General features: G+C 42.6%; 1 protein-coding gene across 1 annotated transcript in view; it reads left to right on the top strand.

The window, feature by feature from the left end:
* ZRANB1 (zinc finger RANBP2-type containing 1) overlaps positions 1-21,694 on the top strand; it is a 41,110-nt gene extending 19,416 nt beyond the window's left edge. The window contains exons 5-12 of the mRNA XM_080597221.1: positions 4,417-4,604; positions 6,202-6,355; positions 7,937-8,008; positions 8,597-8,795; positions 11,670-11,790; positions 12,659-12,788; positions 17,374-17,603; positions 18,562-21,694. Of these exons, the coding sequence (XP_080453347.1) occupies positions 4,417-4,604; positions 6,202-6,355; positions 7,937-8,008; positions 8,597-8,795; positions 11,670-11,790; positions 12,659-12,788; positions 17,374-17,603; positions 18,562-18,780 (1,313 nt within the window). The 3' untranslated portion in view covers positions 18,781-21,694. The remainder of the gene's footprint in view (positions 1-4,416; positions 4,605-6,201; positions 6,356-7,936; positions 8,009-8,596; positions 8,796-11,669; positions 11,791-12,658; positions 12,789-17,373; positions 17,604-18,561) is intronic.
* Positions 21,695-22,387: the final 693 nt, after the last annotated feature.

Genomic DNA, 22,387 nt, shown 5'->3' on the forward strand with positions numbered 1-22,387 from the left:
GAAGATGGTTGTAACGGTTGTAGCAGGAACAGTGCAGGAGCAGCCTTGTACAAATAGTTGTTAGTGGGTAACTTAATATTTTTTAAATTTGGAGATTAAGCAGGTTATTCAAAAAGAGTATTGTCGTATGTGCACTGAGGTTGTGTATTCCAGGTCTGAGCAGTCTGTAAGAGCTTGGGCTTTACTAGTAGAAGAAAAAACACTGGCTCCCAGTGCTGTGAACGAAGACTGTAAGAAGAGGAAATGGCTGAGTTGTGTATGGGAACACAGCTGGACCCTTGTGACTTCTCTTGACTTGCGTGCAGCCCTTAATTCTGTCCTGTCACTGAGGGTGACAGGCTGTAGTCATGTGCTTTGCTTAATGCACAAACTTTTTTTGGTGATGAGGGAGGGGAGAGGGGACCTGATGGTCACAGAGCAGTGCCTGTGGCTTGCGGTGTCAAGCTGCCACTTCTGGAATGCGCTTTAAAGAAAAACTATCCTTGCTGTGGCTCAGGAGCGTACCCGGTGTTGTAAGGAGCCGTTTGCAGACGTGGAGCTCGTGTAAACAATCAGAGCTGTGCCCCAGCCAGAGCTCTGGCTGCCCGAGCACGCGGGATGCTATGTGAACAATCTCGAGGCAAATGCCACTCTTCCCTTGACATTTCCACAGCGCGAGGAATGCGGTGGGTGTCAGCGGGGAGCGATCCAACTGGCACGGGCTGTATCGGAACACGATTCAAAGGCTGCTTGTTTAGCTAATCAGGCACTTGTGTTTTATGAAACGTAGTGAATTATAGCACCAGTAAATACTTCTGTAGCATTGCTTGTAAATAGTGTTTTGTTAAGCTGCATTTAAATAGAGCAATGAATTGGAGGCTATCATCCATCCATCCGATGGAAATCAAAGCCCTAGGAATGTGCCTCCCCTTGTCAACAAAAACACGAAGAGCAGAATTCAAGAATTACAGACTGTCTTGAATTTTGCGTGTAGGCAGGTTTACCCCCCTCATTTTGTGGCAAGACTTGCATTTCCTGGTGCAGATTTCTGGCAGTTTGTTTCAGAAACCGCTGTCTCCCCGCTCAGCGTTGGCTGTAGCCTTGGATTGTGCTGGCTGGCACCTGATGGACTGTCAGCAGCTTACCCTGTTCTTCTGAAGCAGCTCTAATGGGGTAGATATTTGGGTAGGAAGGGCCGAAAGGGTTTGTGGTGACCACAGAAGAGGCTGTGCTGTAGTGATGCTCGGGGTGCTTCCCTCGGGGTGTTCTGGTGCAGACTAGCACCAGGCATTACAGCATGCAGCAGGTTTGCAAGAGCAAACTTCTTATAAGGAGACAGACTCGCAATGAGCTCTGTAGGGGGCGGAAAAATGTGCAAAACAAGCCCAGTATGGTTTGATTTTTGTGTGCCTTGCTCATCTGTTGGGACTCCGTTACAGCAGAGCTAGGGCACACCTCGTGGTGCATCCAGAAGCAAGCTCGCCTGGATTTGTGGTAAAAGGGAGCTGCTGCCACTCTTTTTCTTTAGTCATTTGGCTGCTTGGGTTAAAGAATAGAGGATGACCAGATCTGGTGCTTGCACATCCCCTCTCCTCCACAGCTGTAACCGCTTGCTTGATGCATCATTTAGGGCACCTCCACTGTTATTTAATTCTCATAGTGTTGCCAACCCCATACTTAAAGCACACTTACAATCTCAGTTTTTATAATGAAGTCTTGAAAGCATATATGGCTTGCCCATTTTTTCACGTATGTATTCTCATTAGCTTAAATCCCACCAGTGAGGTTTAGAAATGTGCTCTTCAAATGAAAACTTACATAACAACCTCAGTAATTAATTCTAGGAGATGGAAGGAACTTCTTGGAATGCCAAGTATTGCAAGACTTGGGAATAAACTGCAAGAACTGGCAGTACCGCGTACAGCACATGTCACTGATTTAGGTCCTTGTTGCAGCTTGCAGCAAGTGCTTGAAGGCATTGCAAAACCTCACACGACTGCCTCCCAGCATCAGTTGCTGCTGAGGTTTGATGGTAGGAAGCTGCTGTAGCAGCTCTCTGGGGGGGGCTTAAAAAGAATAACGACAAATAGCTGGGCACTGTCTGAGGGCTGTAGTAGAGTGTGCTACGATGCAGCGTGTACTTGGCGGCCTGGTTCACTGGAACTGTTGGGAATTTTGGGGTCTGACCATCTGTCACCAAAAAGTCATTAGGGATCACATGGGATGTTTGATTCTTTTAATTTTGGTGCCTTCAAAATATAAGGGTACAAAGTGATTGATAATCTTTAGCAAGATGTTGTCCCTAAGTTAATGTAACAATACAAAGGGTGTCATAAGGTAGCAGAGTATCTGCTCTTCTGTCAGGATTCTTCTTTCCCTGTGGTTTCTTGAGTGTTTGCTAACAGGTGATCTTGAGCCGAAGCTATGGTGTAATTAATCTTAAGAAAGAGTCATGAGAAACTGGATGACTTCGAGATCCATGTATACATACAGAGCTACAACGATGCTTCACAAGCAGCCTTGGTCCCACCTTAGCAGTTTCCCAAGTACGTGGTTATATGGAAGTGAAATGCTACAGTCGGCGTCCTTGGGGTGAATGCAGCAGGCACTGACACAACCGTACCTTTTCCCTTAGTATGCCTTAGCTCCACCCAGAAGTGGAAATGTAACGGGAGCACAGTTGTGTTGGTCATATATCCCAACTTGTGGTCCTCTAATTAATGTTTTTTTAGTCTTGAAACTCTGAGCAGTGCATTGACCAGTGACAGGGCTTTTCATTGAAATGAAATAGGATTTCTGAGTGCTTGAGAAAGCGGTACGTGTTGTATGGCTGAAACTCGCGGTTGCATTTGTTGCTTTTGACTACCCTTGAAATGAGTAATCTAACTTTCAGCTGTGGAGGCTTAATAAGTAGAGCCAACAACTTTGAAGAGAAATGTCTTGCAACTGATAATCCATTTTCATTCTGCTTTTTTTGTGAAAGCTTTTCAAGCTCTTTGTATTAATTTATAAATTGTTTAAATGATGAACTTTCTGGTCAACTGAAGAACCATTTCCCAAGTCCTGGACTAACCAGCAACACAGTGGTTAGTGTTCTTCCCTGGTAGTAGGCACTTTTTTCTCTTTTCTTTTCCTTTTCTGTCTGGTGTTTGATTTCTTTTTTTAAATCCTGAGCAGGAGTGAGTGCCCTGATTGAAACTTCCCCCTTCCCTTTTGATGGATTTTTTGAGTCTTTGTAAAGTTGAGTGAAGGAAAGACTTGTTGCCTCTTCCAGTATCATGGGCTGTAGGTAAATACCGGCTCAACTGCTGACTAACAAACTGGCACAGAGGTATAGCTACAGAAGATGGGGGAGAGGGTTTTCTTGGTTTTGGGGTCTGTGTTCTTACTCTTCTGCTTGTGAGCTCCTGCAAATTGGGGTTCTTCTTAATGGTGAGTTAGTGTTCTGTTTGCTTCTCCGTTAAAGATGGCTTTAAGGTTCTGCTTCTTCAACTCATGCTTCACAAGAGAACAACGTAATGCTATCTAAAATAAGATCTTAACTTCAAAATCCCTTCAAACTATACCTTCAAAAAAAGTCTTAGATTGGAGTCAATACTGTTAAAGACGATTCCACCACACCCTGTAGATGATGGATTCTGGTAATCGCAGCTAAGGAATGTGTTCAGCATGAATGGTCTTGATATGAACGTGGCACACAAGTTAGATTCCTGGGGACTGTAGAAGATACCAGGGCTCTTTCCTTATCTTGCTTTAGAAACTACCGCAACACAAAGTTGATGCAATGTGTGTTTGTGGGCATGGTTTCTCTTTAATTCTTTGAATTACTCTTTATATCATTACTCTCAAAGAGTAACTGAACGATAGCTGTGTAAGTTCAGTTATTAGCAGAGAGCGTGAGCTGAAATGTGTTGAGTATCCTCTTCCAACAATATTCTAAAATATACTCGGAAGAAGAAAAAGTCTTATTTCAAAAACCACATTAAGTGTTTGATTTCTTAGATCTGTTGGTTTGTTTTTAAGGTAAGTTAACAAGGGAAGATACAATACAGTAACCTCTGTACTATGAATGAATGACTGTCCTTCAATGCTGTTGATTAAATGAAACGATAGCAAGGATGTTCTGTTAGCTATTTCCTGGCACAAGGGTCCTTAGCACCTCTTGATAGCTGGCTTTTGATCTGCCATATCTTCCAACTATTTTGGGTAGTAGAAAGGGCCTAGAAGGCAAGGTAAGTTTAAGTACAGATACTTTTTTTTTCTTGTTTCCCTTTGAAAAAAAGTTCATTTGCAAGGTTCTTGATATTCAATTGATTTCGTGTGTTTGGTCTGCATTAGACTATGTAGAGGTAAACTGTATTAAATAAGGGCTTGATCCAGAGCAGCCCGTTTGCTATCTACAACAAATTCATTTCCAATTGTTTACTCCCCCTTCAGGAGTTGTAGAAGGTGATTTAGCTGCTGTTGAAGCTTACAAGTCTTCAGGAGGGGATATTGCCCGCCAGCTTACCGCAGATGAAGTACGCCTGCTAAATCGTCCTTCTGCTTTTGACGTCGGGTACACGCTTGTACATCTAGCGATACGCTTCCAGAGACAAGATATGCTAGCGATCTTGCTTACGGAGGTGAGTTACTTGGGCTGCTGCATGGAGTGAATAGGAACTTTATGTAACCGTGCCTTTGTTTGCAGCCAGTGACATGTAACTCGATGTGCCAGCAGATAGACACTGACGTTGTTAGAGGATATGAACTGCTGCCTTGCGCCTTTTTTCTCTTGATCTTTCTCCCAAAGAAGCGAATTTACTTAAAAACTGTATGGATCTGGTGGTCTTGAGGACATTCAGCTTGCCTATTAAACTGTGCAGTCTTGGCACGTGTTCTGACCTCACCGGTGTGGAAGCTAGCTATTGTGTGGCTTCCTGTGCTTTGGGTGGGGGAGAGGAAATGCCCCGAAGGCAGAACACTGAGATCAATGGCAGCTTAATTTTTCTGAGTTCTCTTAATGAATAAGTCTACCTGACAATGAATTGCTCTTTTTTCTTCTCTGGATTCCTGGGAGCAAATACCTTGCTCTGCAAAATTACTCCATTTTTCCACTCTTCCCTGTTGCGTAGGCTAGTTGGTTCCTCTGACTTTTTGCTCTGGCACGTTCCATTTCCTTGTGTTTTTCTCTGGAGCACCTTACTTCTGGTGATCTTTGCCTATGGTCAGTCCCTCCCTCTTGGGAGGCCCATAGCTATTGCTACGTTTCTTGGTTTTCTTTGTTCTTAGACTTAGTTTCTCACCTGATCAAAGACAAAATTTTATTCTACTGTTGCCCCTCCTTTATTCTGCCTGCCTGCTGCCCTCCATGTTTTGATGCGTAATGCAACTTTGAAGCACGTGTTCATGAGGAAAGCAGACTGCCCCCAGAAGAAGTGCTTGAGGATGATGGAATGTGTAGGGTTGAGTGAGTAAACAGAGCAGATGAAGCAAGACAAATGGACCTAGAGTCTTGATGGGTACATACTTACATGTGACTAATACCAGTACTTTTTGTGCAGCTCACATAGTTTTGTGTGGATAAAGTTGATTTGCTGAAAAACAAAAATGAACAGAAAATTCTGTAAGAGTATCAGTTGTTAGAAATACTTAAGAGTCTTTGAAAATGTCTAGCACTACTTGAGGCATAGTGATACCCTCCTTTGCTAGGGTATTAACTAGAGAAAATACCTTCTAAATATTTGTTTAAACATCCAGTGTCAATCCCGATGTCACTTGCCCTGTATCATTGTATGACTTCCTTTTGCCTCTGAGTAGAATCCAGATAAATGTAAGTGTCTTAACTTAATAACTTTTGGGAAGTTTCTCAGCAGGAAATTGTCTGTTGTGCTATGGTATTGTATTGTAATGCTAAATGTAGTTGGGGCTCACATATAAATTTTGAGGTATATTTATTATCTGTTGCTTTTATTTGCTTTCCTATTTCTACTGGAAGTGGTCATCTGTCAATTCATTTCTTTGATTTAAAGAGATTTTTAGCCAGTTTTATGTTACCAGCTGCATTCTAAATGAGACATTAATTCATTGAGAGTAACTGTGTATTTCATCCTTCAGAGTACTAATGCTTATACCTTCATTGCAGCACTTGCTTAAAAAAAAAACTTTCCCCTGATGGAGATGACTCCAAGTCTTCATACCTAACTAGAAACAATACTGAGTGCAATAACTGTTATGTTCCAGGTGTCACAGCATGCAGCAAAGTGCATTCCTGCCATGGTGTGTCCAGAGGTCACAGAACAAATTCGTCGCGAAATTGCTGCATCTCTTCATCAGCGGAAGGGAGACTTCGCTTGCTATTTTCTGACTGACCTTGTAACGTTTACGTTACCTGCAGGTAGCTATGAAATTCTTCTGCTGCTAGGTGGTTGGGTTTTTCTGGTTGGTTGATTTGTTTTTGTGATCTGGTTGAGAGTTGCTAGTTTCGGATGTGTATTTTGACTCTTTGCGGGTGGTGGTGTGTGTAGGTTTTATTTTTGTTTTTAATAGTTGAGGTTAGATCTAGTGGTTGAAATTAGTAACACTCAGTGTTACTCAACAGTGTCACTCAACACCTTAGTAACACTCAGTTTTGCACTCTTCTACCTGTACTTTATTCTTGCGAAGTTGTTATTCTCTTCAAACATGAGGAAATAGAAGAAAAGTTGAGTCATGTAGGGAAAGGCTGTGTAAAGATGGGAGCTCAGATGTTTCTGGGCTCTCATAGGATTTTTCCCATAGCTATGTTAGTTTTCAGTCCTTTCCTATAATGCCCAGAGCTATTTTTTAGTTATGTACTGATTAGAGCAGTAACACTTTATGAATACTTTGAGGTACTCTGAGATCAAGAGAACGTTTTTCAACTGCTTGCTCATTAACGAACCAACCACTACCAACAAAAACTATCAGAATATATATATATATTTAATTTTCATTAGCTGTCTCCCTTTAATAGAAGTACTACCAGAGGTAAGAAATACATAGATGTAAATTCCACTGATCAGTAGATTCATCTGTCCTTTTTATAAAGCAGTAGCACTGTAAGAATTCTATTTGGAACCTCCTGTGGCTAGATGGTTGCAAGCCAGTGACTAAATGGTTGCAAGCCTACCTTATTTTTATACCCTTACCTTTTCCATACAATATACAGTCCCTTATGTGTATCCACGTGTGTGCACGGGTATATAATATATATTTTACCCTGTAAAAACAAGTATTGGAGTTTTAGCAGGTGCAGTAGTGCTGATTGTTTGACCAGATACAGGAATCACAAAAGTTTCTCCCATTATGCAACTTCACCTTTCTTTAACGTAGATGTGTAACTGCAGGTTCTGTTTGTAAAGCTCTTGGACCAGTTGCTTTTACTGGCACTTCCCATGCCACAGCTCTGTAGTTTTCTCACTTTGTCTTCTAACCTGCAAGCTGTGGCCTGCAGACCATTGGGGTTATCTAAACTGTTTTGCTGATGCTTACATGAGATGACTGAAGGTTGGTCTTCTGTACAAGACCAAGTCCCTTGGCAAACAGCACCTGTCTGCTGGGTGAGACCGGAGGGGAAGACTTCCAGAAAGGTGGAAAACTGCTACTCTGAATTGAAGTGGTCCTAAATACAGGAGGGGTAAAAATGCTTTTTTCCACGTCAGTGTGGTTCTCTACTTCACTTTTGCCTTCAGAGAAATCTGTTCTTACTCTACATGTGCTGTGACGATCGCTTCTGCGTAAAAGGTGTGCTGGTCAGTCTGAGATCTGTATTTTAAAACAGTGTGCTCTGTGAAGGCTATGATCACAAATGACAGATCTGAAAGATAAGTTTTTACAAAAAGATGTTACAGAAGGTAGGGCAAAAGCTGTTACATAAATTCTCCTGAGCGTCAACTGGCAACATTTCTCTTTTATGGTAACATTAAGTGATTTTTGTATTTTCTTTCAATTTTTCCAGATATTGAAGACTTACCGCCCACAGTCCAAGAAAAGTTATTTGATGAAGTACTTGATAGAGATGTGCAGAAAGGTAAACGTTCTTGAGAATGGCTAGAATTTCTCTCTGCTTGTCAGTAGAGAATACTCCTCTTCAATAAAATGTACATGTGTAAATGTGGCATTTGTTGCCTGAAGTTGTTTTCAATATAGATTTGATGCTTTCAAGTTAATCTCCACCCTGAAATTATTTTAACGTTTACATTCTATATAAGAGGCAGAGTGAGAATGGAGTCTTTGAGAATGGAGTCTTTAGAAATTGTTTCTAATGCATCTTTAGATTTCATTGTGTGTCCTTCTGTTGTTAGCTTGTTTTTTACCTTTACAGCTTCAAGTCACAAGCTCTTTAAAGAAAATTGAACAGTTTTCTTCTTTGGTAGTAATCCTGAAGCAATTGATGTGATGTTTCTTTAAGGCTAGCATATGTTTTTTTCCTTTTCCTGAGAGCACATAGCCCAGGGAAGTTCCTTTAGCTGTTGTAGTTCATCTGTATTTGTAGGATGAGGGAAAATTAGTTTTAATCGTGTAAATGGGTAAATTGGTGAGATTACGCTATTAATGTGCTGTTTGGATTCAGAGACTTCAAATGCAAAGGAGATTTTAAGACACTGTCATATTGCAGAGCTAGAAGAGGAGTCTCCCATCATTAACTGGTCGCTGGAACTGGGCACCCGCTTGGACAGCAGGTTATATGCACTTTGGAATCGGACTGCAGGGGACTGCCTGCTTGATTCAGTACTACAAGCTACTTGGGGCATTTACGACAAAGATTCAGTGTTGCGGAAAGCTCTTCACGACAGTTTACATGACTGCTCACATTGGTAAGTTTTTTATGCCAACTCGAGACAGCTTTCCACGTAGCACAGTAGCTGATTGTAGTATACCAACAGAAAAAAAAGCAAATTTGTTCTGGGCTCTGTGGATCAAAGGTGTTGAGTCAGTGTGATTCATGTCGTAATCTAGTTCTAGCTTACTTTAAACGTACCGCTGGAAACTTGGGCATCCTGACGTCAGTGGTGGTTTGTGATCTTCAGCAAGTAGCATATAAAACAAAGTAAATATTTCATGCTGTGTGCTTGTCAGGAGTGCACTCGCAGCAGTTAGAACTGGAATTTCTGTATACTTCAGTGCAAATCATGTACACGCTGTGTCTCGCTGCTGTTGGCGGGCAGTTTGCGGAAGATTGTTAGAAGATAGCCTTTAATTCCTGTATGACGTTTTCAGTATTTTCCTTCCATCTGCTCACTTACAGCTTTATTCAGTGCTGCGCTTTTTGTTCCTGTTCTGTCTGCTCAAATAATGGCAGTAAAGCACAGAGTGTTGACATTTAACTAGTGCTGTCATTTGGCTGTAGAATTAATTTCTTTCCGAATTAACTTGTGGTGGTTTACACTGGCAACCTTCTTTAGTCCCATACTGTGGTTTGCCTCTGGAAGGAGAACTCTTGTAGTTGAAACCCAGCTGGTCTACACCAACACCAAGTGAGCAATGGGACTAAGGCAGGGTATTGGTGAAAACTAAAGTAAGACCGAGGTCAGATTCCTTACGTTCTTGCCATCAAGGACAAACTCTATCAGCCAGCATGCTGGAGAGAAAGCCTGTCCCCTTTCTTAGGAAGTCAAAGAAGGTTAACTGTAGGGATACGTTCAAGTAGCTTCTGTGATTGCTGCCCCCAGCTACTTGCTGTTTCTCCAAACACTCAGAATTAGCATCCAGAGCTGGATGCAGCGAAGAGGTGCTTTGCTCTTTTCCTGAGATCGTGTCTCCCAATGGCTCTGTCACTGCTTTACAGTTGTTTATAGTGGAATGTGCGTCTTGACCACACAGGAATGCGCCTGGCCTCAGAGGCAGTTCTATCATAAATTTCTGTTCTGGCCTTAGAAGATCAGATTTTGTTCTTTATGGTAACGAAAACAAGCGTGGTATGCAAAAGCATGCAGCAGACTACTGAGGTTTAAACCAATCTTTCAAAATGTTAACGCGAGCTGTTGTTGGCTTACTGTTGTGTCAAACATAACACTCGTCATTTACAGTGTAGCAAGTCTGGTTAAGCTTTTCAGTTCATATTCTAGGCCCAAGTTACATTTAATTCTGAATTTAGTATTCATATTGAAAGCACAGGGGTGTGTTTTATCTGGTTCGTACGCACCTTTACAGCTGTTTGAATGCAGTTGCTTACCTTCAGCCCGCATAATGTTATTTACTAGTTTGTCATTAGGAAAATCAGCACAGGTTCTAGTACAGACATCTACAGAGCTGCGTCCTTGATAGGAACTCATCGGCCTCTAAATGGAAATTCTTGAAGAGTCAGCTGGCATTTTAGTGGTGATAACATATCAGACTTGAGCCAGAACTCCTTTCTGGGTTCTTAAACCCCCCAGCCCCCCAGCAGGGTGCCCAGCCCCAGGTCCCGGTGGGTTTGAAGTTCTCCAGGAGAAGCCCCCAGCCCCTCTCTGGGCAGCCTGTGCCAGGGCTGCGGCACCTGCCCAGCACAGACGTGCTGCTGGGGGCCAGGGGCAGCAAGTCCAGAAGATGCCCCATATGTCTGTTATTGTGAGGATGCACGTAAACCTACCAAAATGTCTTATTAGTGGGTCTTAATAAATGTGCAAAGACTTTAGCAGTAGCTGGGGAAACCAGCCTGGTTGGTGAAGGCTGATAGATACACCAAGATTTTAGGATGATGACATCCTTACTGAGAAAGCACAGGAAAGGTTCCCCCCATCATTTTTTTCAGATTTTAATTTGAGTTTGTTTCAGTGACTATTTTTTTAATAAGCTGAACTTCAGAATGGTTTCTTTGTTTTTGCATTGAAGGCCATTGTTTAAAAGTTGTCTTTGCTAAACCCTTGTTCTTAATGCAAAGCTCTGGTCTTTCGGTAGTACAGTGGCTAGACGGAGCTTAAAATTTAAAAAGCCAGCGTATGCTCTTTAACACTTGTCGTTTTTCTGTGTAGTTGATTAAGAAAGATAAAACACTGGGAAGTAGCATATAAAGTACTAATTTGTAATAAAACAAAAATTAAAACCTTATGACTTAGGGTATAAATGGGATCAGTTGCGTTTTCTGGTATTTACTTCTTTTTTTTCGATCCATGCTGCTTTATCTCTCTCCCATATAATATTACTCCACTCTGTGCTCCAAAAGCTGACATAAAACACATTCTGCCTCTTAACTGTAGTCTTTTTGAAGTCGATATGCTGGCACTTTGGAGTGAATTGGCACATGAGATGGTTAAAGAAGAGAATACATGTATTGTTTGTGTGAGAACAGTGAGTAATTCTCGTACATGAAATGGAACGTCTTGGTTTTGTTTGCCATAGGTCAACACTTCAAAAATAAATAAAGCTAAGTAAGACTTCAAAAAAGCTATTACGAGACGTATCAAACTAGCCAGGAGCCTTTTAGGAGCTTGCATCTATTACAGCATGTTTGCTGTAGGCATGATGATCCCAAGTGATTTCTTAAATGAGGATTAGCAAATGGAGTCTCATGAAGATCTTAAAAACCAAACTAAACAAAAAACCACCTGCAAACCTACTTTCCTGATGTATGCTATCTTTCTTCCTGTTTGTAACAGATTTGGGATAAAGGGTTACAAGGGCTGAATACTGCTATCAGACATACGGTATGTATTTTTGTATGAGTACATATTTTTGTCTTCACCATTCTCTGCCTCCCCCCCATATTTTAGGTTCTATACACGCTGGAAAGAATGGGAATCGTGGTATTCCCAAAGCTTTGGTTTACATTTCTCGTTGCGTGAGGAACAGTGGCAGGAAGATTGGGCATTCATACTCTCTCTTGCAAGCCAGGTAAGAGAACTTCTTTATAACCTTGCCATTGGAAAGGATATTTTAATCTGTCTGAAAAGAAATTTCAGGAACTCAAGAGTGCTCTTCAGGAATAAGGATTTTGGTTTACAAATAAAAACATTCCTCTTAGGCCAATGATGTTAAATTATTACTGCTTAGGCTCTTCCAGCCAAGTTGGGAAGATTTCATATAAAAACTTTTTTGATCTTACTGTTATGCAGTACAGTATGAAAAAGTTGGGTTACATTGGTGTCAAAATGAAGTTTGTAGAGTAAACTAGTACATAACAGTCTCCTTGATATCCTACCTCTTGCAACACGTATCTCCTAGAACATACCTGTAAATCTGTAAGCTTAAACTAGTGAGACTTTGGCAATTTGATATTTACACCACCCCTCCAAAATGAGAATTACATCTCAATAAGCTTCCAACTATAGCAATAGTTTAGCTCCTCTTCTGAAGTGTGTATATCTGTTTTTTTGTCACTGCTATTTTCCTGTCATTTGTTTTGGATGTGCCCTTTTCCCATCGTCAAAAGATATTTACCCTAACCTTTCCCCAAACAAGTGAATTATTTTTAGACTAAATATTTTGCAGAGCTTCACTACTAACTGCGGAATGAGACATGTTAGATTGAATCGGGGAGATGGGACAAAGAATTATTACAGATAATTAAGTTATTTTGCAAGCTGAAATGTTTTTGCTTATCTGTAACTGACATGTGGTAGTCTTCTACTCTTTCAATTTTTGTCAAACTAGATCACTCTTAAAAGCGTTATCTGTCTCAATTTGGAGAATGTTTTTCAAATTTCAAAGTAGAAAGAGTAAGTTCTTTTTCAAATGTTCTCTTTGTTTATGTTTGGTTCAGCCTGGAGCAAGTTTGGAGCAGACACACATTTTTGTACTTGCACATATTCTTAGAAGACCAATTATAGTTTATGGAGTAAAATATTTTAAGAGTTTCCGAGGAGAAACATTAGGATATACCCGTTTTCAAGGTAAGCCTGTTGTTTTTTCAGATTTAATATTAAAAAATGTTTAGCTATAAATCGTGAACACAAAGGCAGTTGAAAGGAGAATGACACAAGCTACTAGATAGAAGGGGGTGGAGTTGCATTTGATGTAAACTTTCTTTTACTATTAAAAAGAACAAAACAAACCCCATAGAACTACTAGTTTTTCATTCTGTAGTGGGCATGCTGCCTTTTACCACAGGGTAAACGAAAAGTCATTTGACCTCCATGCAGCATGCTCTTGGCCTATGATTTATTTAAAGTGTTCTGGGTGGTGCAAACTTATTGAAAGTTGTGTGGTCTGTACTGCTGTAAGACACAGGAGGCTCAACAAATGGAATCTGAAATTTTGCTCGGTGGTGGTAGCAGCAGCTGTAAATGTTCACTTTAAACTGTATTTAGCATTCCTTGAAGGATACTCTCCAGTGTACTTCATAAACCCGGGGGGGGGAGGCAGGCAAAAGGTGTTTGTATTCTTTGTGTTGGCATAATTTCTCAAGAGTAATGTATTTGGGTGTCTTTTCAGCCTTGTTGTTCTGCAGCACTGTAGGAGGTGAATTGTGAAGCAGCCCTAAAGAACAGTGAAAAGGAGTTGCCCTCAAAGCAAGAGGCAGGGGTATACAAAGAAAGGTAGAGAGATTAAAATAGGGCGGAGAATGATAAAGCTGAACTTTTTTTGGTACTTGATTAGAGAGGTGGCCACTTAACTGCATGTATGCCCCAGAGGCCGACAAGGAAGGGGTTCTGTTCACACGCTCCACAGCCAGCCTATTGTGCGAGGTATCAGATCAGGTAGCTCGGTTACACGTGATTACAGAATGCGGGGCAACCGATAAGGCAAATTACTCTCCGCAAAAGCGAGTTCCATGACAGGGTTGAAAGGAAGTCCTTAAATTCCATCTGATACGTTTCAGTCATGCTGCCCAGCAAGCGCGATGTGAACGCTGACCTGTTCCTCAGCCGGTGCTGCGACTTGGGGCACCTCGGTTGGATTCTTGCTGGTCTTCGTCTTCGGAGCAAACAGTCTAGCCGTCCTTAAGATAAATGCAAAGGTGCTGTTTTGTTTAGCTGACTCCAGCACAGTTTTGCTTTCGTATATATAGATTTCTAAAGAGGCGTATTCTATTTTAAAAGCCAAATAAGCGTTTGGGTGACTTGCCTGTGTATTAGATGCTAACACTTCAATATTTCCCTGTTTACAGGGATAAAAACACGAGAGGGGATAGGGAGCATCTGTATGTGCTCAGCAATAAACAAAACAGATGTGGAGAGCACTGTTCAGTCCAGCACTGCAGCTGTGGTACAGGGCGTTAGGGCATCTGTTTTGCCCAGGGTTCATCCTCTTGGCCTCAAGTGTATCTGCTTGGCTACTGCCCTGCAGTTGGTTGCACCAATGCATCAGTATTTGTTCATAGCGTAGTAGAGAGCTTCCTGAAACAGATCCTAGAAGCCCCTTTTGATTATTTAAGAATAAAGTAAGCTAAACGTGAAAGGTGGCAAACCCATAATAATTAGAAGAATTCTGGGCTATGGTGTTACAGTCAAATATAACTGCTTACTGAAGACTTTCTGAAGAAGTCTTCAGAAAATCTGAGAAGCTGTTTGGCTTGTAAGTTTTGGGCAGTGACCAAGCCTCCTATGTGAGGAATGGGGAAGTGAAACACTTTGAAGAGCGTGAAATTTGGTACTCGTAGTTGCATGTTATCGTTTATTTGAGATGATGGAAGTGTAGGCTGGGGAAGAACAGTCACATATAGATATCACGCTTCAGGTTTTTGTGGCTTTTTTAACTTAAAGGCTTGAGCGGTTTGCAAAATGTTTTTATTTTGTAATTGGGCATTGAGGCAAGTAAGTGTGCTGCAGCCTAAACAGGCTGAAATAGTTCTCTTGCTCTGTGAACCAGAAGGTAACCAGGTGCCCGCGACAGCCTTGTGCTAGACCCGTTTCCAGGAGTTCAGTCAGACAAATGTTAACGACTTGTGCCTGCCACAAGCTGCATCCATCTGTCCAGACACACAACACCACGAACAGGTGAACTTAGGAGCCCTCTGTGTCAAGTGACCTGAAGTTGCTTCTCTCCCTGTCCAACCACATTTTTGTGGCTAATGTGTGCTAATTAAATGCTCAGCACAGCTGAAACCAAGTAGCCCTAGTGCCCTTGCATGCAGAGTAGCACAAGCTGCTGAGACAGGTCTGCTGAGATGGTACGAGGCTGCTTCTGTGCCTGTGAGCTCTGCTTAGCAAGTGCCCCCTTCTCAGCAGCTTTGAGGCGTGCTCAGGGTTCTGTGAATCTGCTGTGAATCCCGTAAGTGACAGACTTGTTACCTGGATTGCAGTTGACTGTTAATGCTGCTTTAAATATTAAGGCTTTGACAGTGAGAGATCTGTTTACCCAGCCTGAAGTGTTCTCCTGGTCTAGCTGTGTGTACTCGGTGGCATGAATATACAGCTCTTAAAATTCAAGAGGAGAAAAGGTGACTGAAACTATCAGATCAGGTTTGAGAAACTAAATCCTGTGTGGATGGCTGCCAGGGTAGGTGTTAGCCCCTGCTCTTTATTTTCTGTGGCGTTTATGTCAATCTTCGCCCTGTCGACTCAATTTGTGTCACATTTTCTCTTATAAATGTTAAGAGCACCAGATATTCTCCCAGGTACTGCTTCAGCTTCCCATCTTGTGCAGCTCATCACGTAATGCTGAGGAGGGATGGAAGGCGTAACGCAGCCGTCCGTCTTGGGGAAGGCGTTTGCCTGGCATTTTTATGAAGATACACTAAATGATAGTGGAAAAAAAACATTCCCCAAAAGCTGCTGAATTTCGGTGTGGAGGTTACGTTGACATAAACAGATCAGTTCCACTCCTGAGTGGGACCAGGTGGGACCTTCTGATAGCTCCTTGTAACTCCTGGGAGGAAAGGGATGAGCGGTCACCCTGCGGGTGCTGCTCGCTCTGGAAGGACCAAGTGACCTAGCCAACACCCAGAGGTAGCACCAGAGGGGTCAGATGAAGCACGCAGTGCTTGGAAACGAGTTGCCAAGCCTCAGTGTGGCATCATTTTGCTGATGTTTCAAACAACAGATTGGGGTGGGGGCAATGTGGAGTAGTTTGTCTAAATATGTGTGGAGAACGAATGTCCAGGAACTGAGGGACCGCCTTCATTACATTGGATTTAACGTGTTATTTTCAGTGTAGCTTGATTTTTGGCCAGATGTTTGGGTACACGCCTAAATGTAAAGGCTTGAAACTGTCTTTGGTTAACCTTAGCCCTTGTTCTGCATCTTCTAGGTCCAGCAGAGCAGTGGTGTAGTAAAACTTTGCTGTGACAGGGGGATGGGAGGAAGGGAGAGCTAAGAAGATGGTCCATGGATTTGTCTTCAAGTCTAGATTTTTGGAAAGACACATAGGTAGAGTTTTTATTACAACTCTTTCAGATTTTTCTTGATCCCCCGTTAAAGAATGGCGGGAAGGGGATAAGGACACATACTGGTAGCCCCTGCCGACTGTTGTTGTAGCAAAGCAAATTGAGTTCTAAACTTGGGTAAAGCCTCCAAAGCCACCCCCTGCCTCAGATTTCCATGTTCCTGCTGCCCTGCCACCTCCGTGGATGTTGGAGGAGAAGCGGAGCGCCTTGTTTTGCTGCAGCGCCTGCTCCTGACGTGCTGGCAGCAGCTGTAGTACGAAAGGTTGCTATGCTACATGTGCACTTAAGTTTGTGCACGGCTATTTTTAAACTGTCACAAGGTAAGGCATGCTTTTGCTTAAGTTGTCTTGCAGCAGTACACACCAAGAATTATTTATGTTCCTAGAAGAAAAGAGTTCTGGGTTTATTCTGAGGTTTATTCTGGGTTTATTGCCGCACCTCAAGCGAATTACTGGCTTTAGTGCTAAAAAGGGCAGGGAGAAAAACGGCAATTTCTTTTAGAGCCTGTGACACGAGTGATTTTTTTTTACATGTGAGCAAAATAGCGTCGGCTTTTGTTTTTGGAGGCTCCATACGGGTGGTTGATGTGGGCCGATTTAATCCATTTATACAACGTTGCTGAGAAGTGCAATTGTCTCGGGGATGGGCCACATACTTGGATGCTGAATAATACTTCATGCAGGACATTCCTTTAGTAAGAGTTCCTTGCAAGCAGATGGTAGAATTGTTGTTCTGGTAAAAATAAAGCACGTAACTAGCTTTGATTTCTGTGATTAGAATACGACTTAGATATATCTGTGTTTATATACGGTATAACTTCAACAAAATTCCAGACAGAAGACCGCTTTTCTAACCTTGGTCTTTGTTAATCACTGCGCAACAGATCGTAAATCTCAGGGGAATGATAACGTGGTACTGGTGGAGTTACAATGGCTTTTCTGTCTGACCTCGGGCAGTTGCGGATCCCCTGGTCGATCTCATGGCAGCCCCATCACAAGGAGCCATTCTGAGCACGGTGACCTGGCGTTGGGTAACCAAGCCAGGAATGCTCTGCGTGCTCCTAATGTCCTGCTCTTACTCCATTTAGTCAAAAGCTGTGTGTGAAGATGCTTCACATAGCTCTGGGTCCTGTCCTTTGTTCTGCTCCGTAGGTGTGTATTTGCCTTTGTTGTGGGAACAGAGTTTCTGCTGGAAGAGTCCCATTGCTCTGGGCTACACGAGGGGCCATTTCTCCGCTCTGGTTGCCATGGAGAACGACGGGTATGGCAATCGAGGTGCTGGTGCTAACCTCAACACTGACGACGATGTCACCGTTACCTTTCTGCCCTTGGTGGACAGCGAGAGGAAACTATTGCACATTCACTTCCTTTCTGCTCAAGAGGTAAGAGCTGTTCGTGCAGCTGGTAGCCTTCTGCACAGCTGCCTCGGTGGTGGCCTCGGCAACCTCTGCAGCTCTGGATGGTTTTGCAGGACAAGTACTGCAGGGAATAGGCTGTTCTGCTCCCTTCCCATCGTCTGAGCTGATTCTGAAAGATATTTTCCCCCATCCTTGATGTTTGTTGGTAGTTCTGTAAGTTGAATGTAAATACATTGCGTATAAATACAAGCGTACCTTGAAAGGACCTAGAAATAAGGATTCTGACTCTAATGCTGGCTGAATGTTTTTAATGAATGTAACATAAGTATTGGCAGGTATTTACAGTGTGGACTGCCTCCATTTTCTAACGAAACACAACTCGTTTCTTCTTTAATAGCTACAGTAATGACAGGGAACCAGTTCAGTGAAGTGTGTACATGGGGGAAGGGAGGGAAGGGATGGAAGCACTAAGTCATCATAAAAAGTGGGCATCCTGTAAATGAAGGAGAAAAAGTATGAACTTCAGAGTTTAGGGAGGGATGTTTTTACATCTTAGTGATGCCTTACAAGAGGAAGTGTTCTGTGTCAAGTACTGCTGGACTCCTAAAAGCTGCTTTGTAAACAGAAGGCTCTTATAGGACCTGTGATCCTTACGCATTGTGCCTTCTGTAAATAATTAGCTTCTCACAACTGATTGAAATATAGAACAGCTACATTGGAAATACCTGTCTGAAAAATTCAGAAGGGAAAAATAGCTGGAGAACATTACCAAAGCTTTCACATCTTGGTTGAAAAAGCAGTGTGCGTCAGTTTGACTTGTGGCGACTGAGCTGCTGCGTTGTCGTATGCTGATACCGTTAGCTTGGAAAAGAAACTGCCTTGCTCCCCTAACCGAGGTGGTTCAGAACATCACAGGTGGCTTCTGCAGAGCTGCTGGTAGTGTTTCAGGCCTCGTTCTCAACCTCTCTCCTCTCCCCCAAAGATAGGTAACGAGGAGCAGCAAGAAAAGCTGCTTCGGGAGTGGCTGGACTGCTGCGTGACGGAAGGAGGGGTTCTCGTTGCGATGCAGAAGAGCTCTCGGCGGCGCAACCACCCTCTTGTCACCCAGATGGTGGAGAAGTGGCTCGATCGCTACCGCCAGATCCGCCCGTGTACATCCCTTTCCGATGGCGAGGAAGACGAGGATGACGACGACGAATGATGGTGGAATGTGGGAAGGAAATGACCAGCGCGTAGTGTCTGACCTGGAGTTAGGGTTGTGCTATAGCTGTTCGTTGTGGAACGACCTGATTCTAGAAGAAACATGCTGCAAAGGGTTTTTCTAACCAGTATGGGGAGAGTCTAGAAGCTCATCTGCTGCGTGGAGAGCACTAAATGGGCTGGACTACAGTTTGTATAAAAACAAAGAAAAAGAAACAAAACAGCTAATTTTATTATCAAGACAGGAAAAAAAAACAAAACACTTTTCTTTCTGATTGTAAATCTGTCTATAAATGTACCGCATGTGGTTGTGTAAGAGGTTGTGTAATAGGAAAAGTATACCAGCATCTTAATTATTGCAAAGAAATTTTTCAAATAAGGGCACTTACGAAAGCACACGTTAGGTGGATTTCTCTTCCCTCTGAGATTCTTTTACAGTAGAACTTGGGATTCTACATCACCCTTAGATACTCTGACACATTTCTGTGAAAGGCCCTTTGATGTGAAATCTCACTAGTGCCCAGGTCAGGTGGTGAGGTTTTTTTGTTTGCACAAAATATCCACAGCAAGTCATAAGCAAAAATACACTCGTTACTTACTAATACTTCAGTTACTGCTGTGCCCCCAAAATAAAATCTAAACACTATGAAACAAACTGGAAGAGAAGGTAAATTTTTTCATTGAGTGAAATGATTTGCTTCCTGAAAGTTTTTTTCTCTTTTTTCTTCCTTTAATAGTTAATAGATTCCCTTTGATATACCTAAGAATATTTATTCAGAGAAGTGACCTAAAATATACAGATTTTTTTCCAGTGAGCATATACTAAACCAAACTGTGTGAAATTTGAGAGCTCAGACATGATTGATAATTTTGTATCGTCAAAACTTTTGTCTTGCTGTGATACAAACTATATATCATCGTATCACTTACTCTTTCATCACCTTAAACATTGCTGCAAATGAAAAAACATCTTTTTAAAGGGTTATTCCTTGGTCATTACATCTAGTGAGAATACACTCGGCAGTTCTGACTGAAAAGAAGAAACTATGCTAAAGTTGTTTTTAAAAGCACTGTTATATATTTCTCAGTATGTAAGCCTGGGAATTTCTTGCATGTTGATTGATGTGGCCATACTTAAACTTATGTAAGTTCCTAAGATTGTAAGTTCAGAGTATATTCTCCAGTAGAAATTTTATTATATTTGATAACTTTAGCCATGTAACCTGTAATGGATAAAGTTTATCTAAAAATCTCACTGAAACACTAAAGGTTAATGCCAGTTTTTACAGATACAGTGCAATTCAGGTTTTCTTGAAAAGCACTTTTGATGGTGTGGTGGTCGAATACGGAATTTTTGCAGTAGCTGAAATTGTTTTAATTAGAATTTGGAACGAAGCCCCATAGCACATATTTTTATGTAGTTGAGAGCTATGGAAACCCGGAGGAACTTGCTGCTTTTTTTCTTCCAAATGCTGCTTAGATGGTGTTGAAATGTGCACAACTCCTACAGAAACTTGGTGACAACACCAAAAGTCTAGAAGTAATGAAGTACTGTATTAACTTAGCAATTTTCCCATCACAGATTTCATGGAGGCTTATTATGAAATGTCTTCACGTTTTTGGCCATTTTATCTCCTCTGATTGGTGCATGCGCAAACTTTCAGGTAAAAGAGTGCATGTTTATCTGCAATATACGTCTGGTTTACCTGAGCTGAATAGGCAAGCTGCTGATACCGAAGAGGTTTTGACAAGCATATGGTCCTGTTTCAAGTTCGCTTTCTAAACTGGTATCATTTCGTCCTTTTTTTTTCTTAACTTGCAAGCAAAATCCTTTTATTCCTCGTCGAGCTGATGACGTAAAGCTTTGCTGTCAGGGGAGCCGAGCGCTGGGTAAGCTGGGATGGGATTTTACGTGGCCTGAGCAGTGTGCGTGGGCAGGTTTCCTCACCTGCCAGGGCGCAGCCCCGTCCCCGGGGCTCAGGGTGAAGGATGGGGGTGGAGCAGCTCCCTGAAAACTCCCATCCCAGCTCACCCAGGGCCGAGGTCCCCGCGCAGACCAGCATTTGAACGGACAGAAGATAAGCTCCTACCTTCAGTAGGCTCTTTAAAAGGGTGTGCAAAACATTACCCTTTCACTTTTGCAGTAGTGTTCTTTTTAAGGAAGTAAAGCTTCCTTGTGACATGGGGAGAATAACTAACTAATGTGAAAAGTACCCTGAGCCACGCTCCACAAGCACGCCTTTCCTTACCTCGTATCGCTGTACGTGGGCAGCCCGTCCCCGACCGCCGCGTTTCCATGGCACGTGGCAGTTCCCCATGCAGTCAGTGACAGCTGTTTCAAAAAGCATGCACCGTGCTCTCTGATGTTTATCTAGTTCTGGTATGAGAGGACAGTCCTGGTACTTCAGAGCTCTTGGCTTTCTTAATCATTATTGTTCTGTTCTGATGTGCTGTAAAATGGTATGTTCAGGTTAACGAGCTTCCCGGGTCAACTTCGGAACTGGTGAAGTTTCTTTTTTTTCAGAATCAAAGTAATCCAAACCTCATGTACCTGTAGATTAAAGAGATGCAAACCCCAGCTTTGTGCTAGCCCAGTAGTCAGTGTATGTTAATGGGTGCTCTCCTTCACTTACGTACGTGAAAGTTTACAGATACTGAGAGGAATTTGCAAATGCGACCTTGCAACTTGGCTGAAAGAGCAGAAATTGCTGACAAGGACGTACAAAATGTTGTTTCCCAATGTTATTTTCCCCGTGCTGTTGCTCCCAGTCGCAGATGCCTTCCCAGCACACAACTTGGCTTTTCCTCGCTACCTCCTTCACACCTGGTCCTTTTTCTGGTTTTATTTATGAACTCCTCAGTGAAAATCCCTGTATTTCTTTGGCTTTAATACATTAAAATTTAGTAATTGTGGGTTCTTCCAGAGTTCTGCTGCATAGCTCATGCCAAATACCCCCCAGCACTTGTTTACACCACTAACAAGAAATGTCTGTGTGCAGTTGGAGACTTTTTATTTGCTGCTTTTCCCTTTTCCCCTCTTGCTCAGCATTGTCCTGTCACCCCTTTTTTTTTTGCTGTGGCTTTATTTAGCATGTTTGTCACCTTCCAGCTCCTTGTTTTAAGCTACTTTGACACCCCTGATCAGCAGAGGCTCCCTGCCTGCCCTTCTCCAGCATGAAGACTGCCTGTCAGCAGAGTCCCAGGCGCTGACCTTGAGCAGCAACTGTTCATTTCCTCTTTCCTTGCCTAATAACTGTCCCCTTGAAAGCTGCAGCCTGGTTCCTCGTGTTGCTTCTCCCTATCCTGACTGGGGATGTTTTTCCCTTTCTCCTTCCCTCTGCCTTCTCCGTGTGTCTCTTGCTGGTGTTTGCACTACGGGCGCATGAAACCCATTGGGGAGGGTAACTTAGTGCTGCCCGCCGTCCCTAGGAAGCTTCCGTGAGTCTGGAGCTGCACCTCTTGACTTCTCCCCCTGCCCAGCTTGCAGCACTTCACCAGAAGCTGCCGTGGCTTTGAGAGGAGGCTGGGTGCGGACGGACCCCACAGCACCTGGGGTTTTAAGTCCCTCTCCTCATGGAGCTGAGCCCATCCCTGACAGCGGCTGCACA

The sequence above is a fragment of the Anser brachyrhynchus genome (assembly GCF_964034855.1).
Source record: "Anser brachyrhynchus genome assembly, chromosome: 6".
NCBI lineage: Eukaryota > Metazoa > Chordata > Aves > Anseriformes > Anatidae > Anser > Anser brachyrhynchus.